Source organism: Vipera berus (assembly GCF_964194415.1).
Source record: "Vipera berus genome assembly, chromosome: 10".
NCBI classification, from domain to species: Eukaryota; Metazoa; Chordata; class Lepidosauria; order Squamata; family Viperidae; genus Vipera; species Vipera berus.
Window position 1 is genome coordinate 19255344 of NC_138213.1, and position 11970 is coordinate 19267313.

At 43.1% G+C, this 11970-nt stretch overlaps 1 protein-coding gene across 1 annotated transcript in view; it reads left to right on the forward strand.

Moving 5' to 3' along the window:
* Nucleotides 1-214, forward strand: part of FA2H (fatty acid 2-hydroxylase) — a gene marked incomplete at both ends in the record, with an annotated part of 55182 nt that extends 54968 nt beyond the window's left edge. Inside the window, one exon of the mRNA XM_081335680.1 lies at nt 138-214. Within this exon, the coding sequence (XP_081191806.1) occupies nt 138-214 (77 nt within the window). The remainder of the gene's footprint in view (nt 1-137) is intronic.
* Nucleotides 215-11970: the final 11756 nt, after the last annotated feature.

An 11970-nucleotide genomic window follows, 5' to 3' on the forward strand; every position in this document is an offset into this window, starting at 1 on the left:
CTGGGAGTTGACGTCCACAAGTCATAAAAAGGGCCAAGGTTGCCTACCCCTGGAACTAGAAGATCTCCAAGGTCCCTTCCAACTCTGTTATTCTGTATTATCCCACATGTTCTTTTTTCCGCCTCTGCCCCCTGCAGGCTTTGGGATTACTAGCCGATTCTGGGATCGTCCCTTCCACACGCTGATTCCGGAAGAAAATGAAAAGAGCGATTAGCGTCCAGTGTTCCTGCTCGGCCCGTGCCACAAGGAGAGTTCCCAGCGGCTGTTATTGGTGGAACTTTGAAGGGCCTGGAACAGCCGTCAGACTTGGACTGGGGAGAGAACTGAGTCTCCTTTTCCTGCTGCTTTTTGTGGCATTATTTTGGGGATTTGGGGTTTGTGTGTGTGTGTGAGAAGTGCCTTAAGACACCCCGGAGCTGTGAAGAAGCAAATAGTGGGGAGAGGGCCAATTGCGTCTTAGTGTCATAGTCAGGGACAGATGTCAGAGCAGAAATCCTGCTCAGCTTTACTTCCTTTTATTTAGCTATAATTTTATTAAATATTTTTCTTAAAAGAAAGAACACGAAAGCTAATGCAAACGAATAAAAGTGAGAAAAAGACCAACGAAGAAATCAAAGAGAAGCTAAAAGTGCAGGAAATGGGGAAAAGTAAAAGAAAAACAAAAGGAAAAAAGATACAAAGAAGTAGTTTCTGATCTATTTTGCAGCAATGATAAGCATGATTACAAAACTTATTCTACGGTTACAACAACTCTTTTTTCTATAATGTATCTTAATCATCAAGGCCATAAACCGTCAGTTCGGATTTTTTCTATTTTACAGAAAAAGGCCATAAGGGCTTTCCAGTTAGCAATAAACATAGACAATGCCTTTTCTCTGATTGAAGAAATCACTTTAGCCATCTCAGCAAGTTCCATCAACTTCACCAGCTATATTCCCCCATTATGGATAATGCCAAATCTTTCCACGTTTGTGCCTACCACTCAGTTCCCTTTCAAAGCACCCAAATCTTATTTGTAACATGAATGAATGAATTTATCGATATAACATCTAACCAGATCTTGTGGGAGAACACGACTCGCCACGGACTCCTGGCTCTTAGATGTTCTGGTTCCTGGTGCTGGGTTTTGTGGGTGAAAGAATGGATATTAGAAAAAGGAACTCTTGTCTAACCCCTCGGACTGAATGTGGATTAGCCACCTGTGTGGATACACCTTAGAGCTCTTTATTGCTCCTTGGCAGGAGTGTCAAGCTGTGGGCCAGATGTGCCATGGCGAAACCGTGCCCACCCCATTGCCGGCAATGAAAAAAAAGTCACGATACATCGTGACACGTCATGTGATGTTGCGAGTTTGACACCCCTGCTCTTTGGAGAACATAGAATATAGAATAATAGGTCACATGAAGTGACAATACCACTTTATACTGGACTGGTGAAACCATACTTAGAATATTGCATCCAGTTTGGGCCACCACAATGCAAACAAGATATTGAGACTCTAGAAAGAGTGCAGAGAAGAGCAACAAAGGTGTTTAGGGAACTGGAGGCTAAACCATACGAATTGTGGGAATTAGGTATGTCTAGTCCAGGGGTAGGCTCTTTTATGACTCGTGGACTTGAACTCCCAGAATTCCTGAGCTAGCGTGGCTCAGCTTGGAAACCTCTCCCTTTTCCCTCAGAATGGCTGGCTCAGGAATTCTGGGAGTTGAAATCCATGAGTCATAAAGAAACCAAGGTTGCCTACCCCTGATCTAGTCTGTCAACACTGCTAACATCAGATGTTCTTGCTGTGACAACATGTGGAGAGGCAGCTTTGCTTCTTTAAAACTTGTGTGTTACTTTTAGAGTTAGAATTAGTTCAGGGGTGTCACTCAATTTCATTGAGGGCCGCATCAACATTGCGGTTGCCCTCAGGGGGCTGGGTGGGTGTGGCCTGGGTGGGCGTGGCCTACTGGGTGGGCGTGGCTAGAGTGCGGTATGGCCTACTGGGTGGCCGTGGCCAGCTCTACATCGTTCGCATCAAGGGTGCCTATGGGGGCCTGGGCAGGAGTGGGACAGATCTGAGGGTCTCTGGCAGAAGGAGGGTCTCTGGGCCAGGGCCAAGGCAGTGGGGGCCGTTCCCTCACTGTTTCCAGGATGGCTTTGCGGGCCGCATGAAACCACTTCACAGGCCGGATCTGCCCCCCCCCCCCCCCCCCCGTCGGTCATTGTGTTTGACAAGTCTGAATTAGTTGATGCTGGGGGGGGGGAGGAAGAATGTCTCTCAAGGCTGTTTTGAAATAAGAGAAGATAAGAATTTGGCGGGTTAAACAGGAGGGAAAGCTTAACAATTCAAACTAATTGGAGAATGTAATTTATGACGGTTAATTAGAGGGAGGAACTGTGCTTTGACACTATGTGCTTAGGGGAGGGGAATCCAGATTTTGTCTTGACCATGTACGTGCCAAAGCTATGCTCTTTTGATTAAAGATTAAAGACTCCTTAAGGTAAACAATGCCTCAAGGTTCTTTGAAGAATTGCATCTGTCGGAACCATGACACTAACATAGGATGGAGGTGACATGATAGCAGTCTTCCAGTTTTGAGGGGCTGTCACAGAGAAGGAGTCAGCCTATTCTCCAAAGCACCTGAGGGCAGGACAAGAAGTAACGGATAAAATATCATTAAAGGGAAATCCAATCTACAATTAATAAGAAATTTCCCAACAGTGAAAACAATGGATCAGTGGAATGGCTTGCTTCCAGAACTTGAGGCGCTCCATCCCTGGAGGTTTTCAAGAAGAGGTTGGACATCCTCTATACCAGTCTGGAATGGTATAGGGTCTCCTACTTGACTAGAGGGTTGGACTAGAAGACCTCCAAATACTCTTCGGACTCTGTAATTCTGCCCCTTCTGTTTTGTGACATCACAATATTTGTAGAAAAGGGGAGCTGTTTGCACTCTGATGCTGCGGCATTGCTTTGTCAGTCTGTTACTCGTTGACTGACCCCACCACACTTGAGGTTGCTGTGCAGTGGCATTCACAAGGGGGCCAAAGTCTGCAAGATAGTGGATGGGTGTTGCAATTGAAGTCCCACTCCTTATGTGTGTGGGGGGTGGGTGGGGGGGATACTCCTATCCTACTTATGGTGATCTTCCCTCCATGGATGTCCCTGGACATATTTATTTATTTATTTTTATTTTAATTCCATTTATATCCCACCCTTCTCCGAAGACTCAGGGCGGCTTACAAGCTTAGCAGTAGCCTTCATTCTATGTATATGCCTGCTTATTAGGGCTTTCGCCCCCCCCCCCCAAGTGGCATTATTACAAAGTCAGCTTAATTGCCCCCAACAATCTGGGTCCTCATTTTACCTACCTCGGAAGGATGGAAGGCTGAGTCAACCTTGAGCCTGGTGGGATGCGAACCTGCACTAATTGCAGGCAGCTGGTGTTACTTAAGGAGGCATTAGCCCACTGCTTAAGGAGGCATTAGCCCACTGCTCCACCAAGGAACCTTCTCATCTGCCCCTGCATTCCCAGATGTGTGATGGCCAGCTGCTCCTTCCACCCTCTGCCCAGGATACTTGGTGGCCCATGGGAACATCTGCCTCTTGCGATACCTCCTGCATCCTTGCTGTAACTGTGCCTTTCCGTTTCCAGAGCAGGGGGGCCTTGGACCAGTCGTAGTGTCCCAGGGTCATGTGATCACCTTTTGTGACTTTCTGACAAGCAAAGACAATGGGGGGGGGAGTCAGATTCACTTAAGAACCATATTACTTAACAACTGCAGTGACTCACTTAACAACTGTGGCAAGAAAAGTCATAAAATGGGGCAAAACTCACTTAAGAACTCTCACCTAGCAATAGAAGTTTTCATTCTGATCATAAGTCAAGGATTACCTCTTACAGGAGGGCAAATATGATATCGTAGCTATTAGTGAAACTTGGTAGGATGGAACCCACAACGAACTATTAGAAGGATAGGAACTGTTCAAAAAGGAACAGACTCAATAAAAGAGGGGGAGTTGCATCGTCTATGAGGAATTGCTACACTTCCACAAAAATTCACAACACTAAGGCTGAAAGCCTTCTTGAAGACATTGGGGTAAATATTGAAGAAAAAAGCAATGCTATAATTTTAGATACTACAGGCCACCCAACAAATCAGAGGAAATAGATGAACTTTTTGCTACTCAGTTAGGTGAGGCATTCAAGGAACACACCACTCTAGTAACGGGAATTTAACTACCCTGACCTCGCCTGGGAAACAAAACTGTTCTGTGTTTTTTCTGAACTCCCTCGTCTACAATGAAAGCCATTGCAAAGACTGAGTTCCTCTCCTCTTCTGCCTTCTGCCTTCCCCTTCTCTTCTGCCTTCTGCCTTCCCCTTCTTCTGATGTTGACCGCATAAATATTTTAGAAAAAGAAGGGTGGTGGTATATAAACGATAGTCACGAGACACTTGTACATAGATGACGTATATTTTGACAATAAAGAACCCTTTGAAGCTTGTGGGTGTGGGTGTGGGTGGAGTTGGGGCCAAAATGCTGGAGAGGGCAGTGATGGGAGAAGAAGCTGCCAACGGTTTCCTTCAAAGCAGACCCGCCAACTTACAGTGGGCAGCGTGGGCTGGTCCCTCTTCCCCACGACAGGGAGAGGGGTGGACGACAGATTGAGGAAGCCTGGAAAAGAAATAGATCAGGGATCACCAACCTTGACCACTTTAAGACTTGTGGACTTCAACTCCCAGAATTCCCCAGCCAGCAAAGCTGGCTGGGGAATTCTGGGAGTTGAAGTCCACATGTCTTAAAGTGGCCAAGGTTGAAGACCCCTGAAATAGATTGCTTCTCTAGAATTCCCCCAGCTCTAGTGACTAGGTTTTGTGTCTTTGCTGCAGAGACCAAAAGCTACATTTCTTTTTTTTTATTAAAGAGTTTTACAAAAACAAAATGTTACAATATATCCCCAAATCCCCCCCACCCCAAACCCGCCCACTTCCCCCCCCACTTCCCAGAGCTAAATACAGGATTATAGTTACAATAATCATATTCTAAATAAAAATTATGCATAATATACAATTAACCAAATTCATAATGTGCTTTAACTCCCCTTTAACATAACTACAAACAAAGTACCAATAACAATATCCCACTAAAATCTACTCATAAGCTAAATGGAACTTTTTAGTCCCATATTTGTTCTGAATATAATTTATCCATCTCCTCCAAACTGAAATATATCTTTCCTGTGAATGATCTTTCAAATAAGCAGAAATCTTAGACATTTCTGCAAGATTCGAAACTTTAAACACCCATTCTTCTATAGTAGGCAAACTATCCTTCTTCCAATATTGTCCCACCAGTAACCGTGCTGCTGTTATCATGTTCAACATGAAGTTAGTTTCTTTAACATCACAATCTACAACAATACCCAATAAAAACAATTGCGGAGAAAACTTTATCTTTCTCTTAAAAATCTTTTGAATGTTCCACCATTCCTCTATTTCTACAAGTCCACCACATGTGAAAATAGGTAGCTTCTAAACTACCACATCTCCAACATTTAGACTGTAAATTAGGATACATGTTGGACAACTTCTTGGGATCCAGATGCCATCTATAAAACATTTTATAAAAATTTTCTCTTAAGTTTTGAGCCTGAGTAAATTTAACATTTCTGACCCAAATTATCTCCCAGGTGTCCAACGAAATTGGTTCCTGAATATTTTGTGCCCACTTTATCATACAGTCTTTAACCAGTTCTGTTTCCGAATCCAAAAGCTACATTTCATTAGCTCCTTTCCGGATCCACATGCAATATGGTGCCTCTTTCCGAAAGTTAGCCATCCCAAGAAGTTGTCGAAGCAAAGTTAAGGAGAGGAGAGTTCTTCTTGAAGCAACTCTTGCGGCCTCTTGGAATGGGGCACCAAACTGCAAGGTGTGAGAGGTGGAGCATGTGAAGATGAGAAAGTGGCAAACCAGCATCTGCTTTCCCTGAAGGCTTAGGATGGGGCTCTCTCCCTTTGGAGCATCTCCAGATCAACACACACACACACACACACACACACGGAGAGGGAGAGGGAAGTAATAGTACCACTCTATAATGCCTTAATAAGAAGACCACTCCTGGAATACTGCATCCAATTTTGGTCACCACATTACAAAAAAGATGTTGAGACTTTAGAAAAAGGGCAAAGAGCAACTAAGATGATTAAAGACCTGGAGACTGAAACAGGAGGAAGGGTTGCGGGACTTGGGTATGGCCAGTCTAGAGAAAAGAAGGACTAGGGGGGACAGGATAGCAGTATTCCCATATTTGAGAGGCTGCCACAGAGAAGAGGAGGGGGTCAAATTATTCTCCAAAGTGCCAGAGGGCAGGACAAGAAACAATGGTTGGGATGCTGCATTGGTCATAAGGGTGAAAATGGTCATAAGACACTTTGGTCACTAAATGAACTGTTGTAAGTTGAGGACTGCCAGTACAGGAAAGCATCCCACTACAAACAGGATTGCAAGAACAGGTACTGGACAATAAAGGAACAAAGGAAAAGGGCGACAGATGTTTTCGTCTAGATCTGTGGTGGTGAACCTATGGCATGCGTGCCACAGGTGGCACGCAGAGCCCTCTCTCCAAGCAGTCCTAGGCCTTCAGCTGGGTTTTATAAAACCTTTTCGCTTTAGGCCGCCACCGCCATGTGCAAAAAAATAAGGTTCAATCAATCAATTTCAACTTCTTGTGGGGAAAAAAAGATCTCGCAAACTTGGAATTGATTGAACTTTTTAGTCCCACCCAGTCTGCCATTACCACCATAGCCACGCCCACCCAATGGGCCACGGCCACCCGGCACCCGACAATATAAAAGTGGGTTTTGGGTTGCAGTTTGGGCACTCGGTCTCTAAAAGGTTCGCCATCACTAGTCTAGATAGACAATCTGTCAATTTAAGTGACCATGTGGAATTTTTTGAAGGCCTATTTGAGGATCAGGTTATTTTCTGTTAGCTGGCAGAAAAAGAAGCAAAAATTGAAATACGAAAGTTTGGACAATATGAATGAGGAGTCTTTAAGTAATTATTCTGCACCCAATATTCCAAAATTTACTTGGAACAGCTGTGCATCCTATAGCAATATCTCAGACACCACCAAACATCCATACCAAACAATCCCAGGTCCCTGGGAAGGACTCGATAGATGGACAAAATGCCCAATCCAGTCTAAACATCTGGCCGGCTGTGCAACGAACCACCAGCACAGCATTTAAATATAGTCGCCCATTTCAGTAGACTCTGAGTAGGTTACAAAATATAAAATATACAAAATATACTAGATTATAATATAAACAATGACACGTGATGTTGATCAGGAGTTTGAACTAAACACCACCAAGGTCCCTTCCAGCTCTGACATTCTATATTTTACACTATATACAAATAATAAACCAAGAGAGGGACCTGTATAATTTTCCTGTGCTAGCTTTACATAAGAGACTGGTTAAAGTTTTGAAGAATTTTGTGAGAAGGGACAAAGGAAAAAAAATGAAAAGAAATAAAATTCTAGCACATTATTTGAAGGGACTGAATATGAAGATAGTTAAAAGTAAAAATGAAGATTTGTTTGATCAAGGCTAAAATGTTTATTTTGCTGTTGTTTCTGGTAACCTTTAATTAATAGACTTTTGCCGATCAGGATGGGAATAACAGGGTTTTAAGGAATTGTGTATGGATAAGAGATCAGATATAGAAGAAGAAATAATGTGTTGTCTTTTGAGAGAGTAGTTTACTAAGAATTTACTACAATTGTTTATGCATTGTGATGAAAGGGAAGTCATTTATATATTTCTTTTTCTTTTTTCTTTTTCTATTTTTTCTTTTCTACTTCCTTTTTGCTGCACTTTCAATTTATTTACTTTTTAGTTTAGTTCGTGTTGGTTTTATTGTTCTAAGTGCAATTTTTAATAAAATTCCTGTTAAAAAAACTTAATTGTGAAGGCAAGGAAGGATTCCACGGATTGATTTCTTTCATAAATGTAACATTCTGACAGTTGTACAGATCCAATGACCTGTCTGACCACTAAGGGGCGCTAGTGTACAGAGAGAGTTAAGGAGCGCCATTGGTCACTCCCCCTGACTGTTCTTTGACTTAAGACTGATAGCATTTAATCAGGGCTTTTCTTCAAACGAGTGGAAATATCATCACCGGACTCTAAGGCAGCCTAAGAGGCACACACTTTTGTTTAATTATAAACAGGATGCTGAGAGCCTCGAGTAAAGATGTGTGTTGGAAAGTAACAGAATAATAACAGAATAACAAAGTTGGAAGGGACTTTGGAGGTCTTCTAGTCCAACCCCTGCTATACCATTTCAGACAGGTGGCCGACCGTTCCCTTCTTAAAAGCCTCTGGTGATGGAGCACCCACAAAGTTCTAACTGTCAGGAAGTTTCTCCATAGTTCTAGGTTGCTTCTCTCCTTGACTAGTTTCCATCCGTTGCTTCTTGTCCTGCTTTCAGGTGCTTTGGAGAATAGCTTGACTCCCTCTTCTTTGGGGCAGCCCCTGAGATATTGGAAGACTGCTATCATGTCACCCCTGGTTCTTCTTTTCACTTCTTTTCACTAGATTAACCATACCCAATGCCTGCAACTGTTCATCATATGTTTGAGTCTCCAGGTCCCTAATCATCTTAGTTGCTCTTCTCTGCACTACTTCCAAAGCCTTTTTTATAATGTGGTGACCGAAACTGGATGCAGTATTCCAAGTGTGGTCTTACTAAGGCTTTATAAAGCAGTAATAATACTTCACATGATCTTGATTCTATCCCTCTGTTAATGCAACCTAGGATTGCATTGGCTTTTTTTGGCTGCTGCCGCACACAGCTGGCTCATACTAAGGAATTGTCCACTAGGTCTCCAAGATCCCTCTCAGATTTACTGCTTTTGAGCCAGGTTTTACTTAATCTGTACCTGTACATTTGGGGGGTTTTCCCCCCTAAAACGTTACTTTTTTAAAAAAATTCATTTTGTTGGATAGGGCCCAGTCTTGAAGTATGTCAAGATCCATCTGAATCTTGAGCCTTTCTTCTGGGGTGTTGGCAATTCCTGCCAACTTGGTGTCATCTGAAAATTTGATGAGTTCCCCTTCTATTCCGTCATCTAAATTGTTTTTGAAGATATCTAAATCATTTATGAAGATATACGGGGATAAATAAAGGATTACGGGGGACATAATATCTGTCTTCCAATACTTGAGCAGCTGTCACAGAGAAGAGGGTGGACAGCTTGTTCTCCAAAGCACCTGAGGGCAAGAAAAGAAGCAATGGATGGAAATCTACCAAGGAGAGATCTATCCTAGAACTAAGGAGAAATTTCTTGACAGTAAGAACAATTAATCAGTGGAATAGTTTGCCTTCAGAAGCTGTGGGTGCTCCATCGTTGGAGGTGTTGAAGAAGAGACTGGGCAGACACTTGTCTGAAATGGTGTCAAACTGGCGGCCTGCAGCCGGTTGCATCATGCACAGGCCACGCCCACCCCGACTCCGCAAAGGCAAAAAAGTCACGATACGTCACGTTATGCAATCGAGTTTGACACCCGTAGAATAAAGTCTCCTGCCTTGGATGTAAGACCTCCAAAATCACTTCTAGCCCTAAGATTCTATGATTCTGGTCATCTGGGGGACCAAAGAGGAAGAATTCACAACTGTGAATTTACAATATGTGCTTGTGAGGGACATAAAACATGGCTGGAGCTTTCAACACACCATTCCGCTCTCCATCTTGGCCTTTTTACTATAACTTGTGGACATTCATGCTTAGCCTGTCATCTTCCAGTCCTTGAATTGTCATAAAAGTACATAAATTCTACCAGGGACATACCACAGGGGATGGAGGGAAGGGGTTAAAAAATGCCACCTAAATGGTTGATACCCCACCCCCTTTTAAATCTCCACTGCCCCTGAATTCTGCCCCACCAACATGCGAACTCTCCTCTGCCTGAAGAACAAAGCAGTGAATAACCCTATTTGTCCAGTTTTAATGCAAGAAATAAATGGGGAAGAAATGGAGGTAGGGACAGATTTTATTTTCCTGGGCTCCAAGGTCACCGCAGACGGGGACTTCAGCCAAGAAATTAAAAGACGCTTGCTCCTCAGGAGGAAAGCCATGACAAATCTAGACAGCACACTAAAAAGCAGAGACATCACCCTGTCAACAAAAGTGCGTATAGTCAAGGCTATGGTCTTCCCAGTTGCAATGTATGGCAGTGAAAGCTGGACGATAAAAAAGGCCGAGCGCCAAAGAATTGAGGCCTTTGAACTATGGTGCTGGAGAAGACTCCTGCGAGTCCCTTGGACTGCAAGGCGATCAAACCGGTCAGTCCTAGAGCAGATCAACCCTGACTGCTCTTTAGAAGGCCAGATCCTGAAGCTAAAACTCAAATACTTTGGCCACCTAATGAGAAGGAAGGACTCACTGGAGAAGAGCCTAATGCTGGGGAAGATTGAGGGCAATAGAAGAAGGGGACAACAGAGAAGGAGGTGGCTGGATGGAGTCACTGAAGCAGTAGGCGTGAGCCTAAATGGACTCCAGCAGATGGTAGAGGACAGGAAGGCCTGGAGGAACGTTGCCCATGGGGTCGTGATGGGTCAGACACGACTTTGCAGCTAACCACAATGCAAGAAAATTTAAGGAAGAAAATTGGTGAATTTCTGGGAAGGAAAATGCAGTAAGCTTGATGAAGGAATACAGGAGCTGAGAAGGGAGAATAGAATAACAAATGAGTCATGGGTATATGGAAAGTGTGAGAAAAAACCCCTCAGAATTGATTCTTGATTCTGTTGGGTATAAGAGGAGGCAGCGAAAAACTCTTTTAGGCTTTCAAAATGCTGTTATTGTATTCTATAATAGTAAAGTGGTATTTCTGTACTCCTATCCATGTCTGAAGTAGCCTACCTCAAAGGGCTGATGGTTCCCCTGGTTTTGTTCCTCCTTCTACCAAGCATCACTGCTGCGGGATCCAAAGAGTTTAGCATTATTGGTTAAGGAGTTTCTCAGCTGATCTGAAGAGAAAACTGACTCAGGTGCAGAAGATCATCAGCTGGAGGGAGATGGGAATCTCTGTACAGATGTGGTTCCATTAAGGATTATCTGTTGAGTGCAGTTTGTCAGCCAGTTACAAACCCATCTAGGGATGATGTCTATCCCACATTTTTCTAACTTAGTAAGAAGTAGGTTGTGGTCTACTTTGTCCAATGCCTTACTGACATCCAAGTATACTATGTCCACAGCATTTTGCGGATCCACCAATTTAGTCACTTTGTCAAAGAATGAAATACTATTTGTTTGGCATGGTCTGTTCTTGACAAACCCATGTCAGCTTGCACATTCTGAAATATTAAACAGCTTCCAATGTCTGTGTATAGCCTCACTGTCACTAACCTGCTACTAACCAGCAGTAGCAGGTTCTGGCATTTTAAGGCAATAAAAATAACAAACACTCCAGACTTAATAATTATTGATATGAAAGACACAAAAAGATCTGGATGGTGGACATGGCACTACGTGGAGACAGCAGAAGAGAAGAGAATGAACTAGAGAAGATAACAAAATACAAAGACAATAGACCTAGAATGACTTTGGCAAAAGGAAGCAAAGACAGTGTTGATAACGATAGGCACCCTGACTGCAATTCTAAAACATCTGGAGCACCACTTGAGTACCATCAACACTGACAAAGTCACCTGTCAATTGCAAAAGTCAGCTTTACTGGAAACAGTTTACATCCTGTGATATTTTTAACACCATCAAGCAACATCTGCCTATTCCAGATCCTTAGGAAGGACTTGATAGATGGATAAAAAAAATGTTAAATCCAATTTAAACATCTGGCTGTGTGACAAAAAAACATGAATGGGAGCCATTTTGGTGTGGTGGTGAAGGTACTGGCCTAGAAATCAGGAGATGGTGAGTTCTAATCCCTTCTTAGCTAAGAAAACCAGTCACT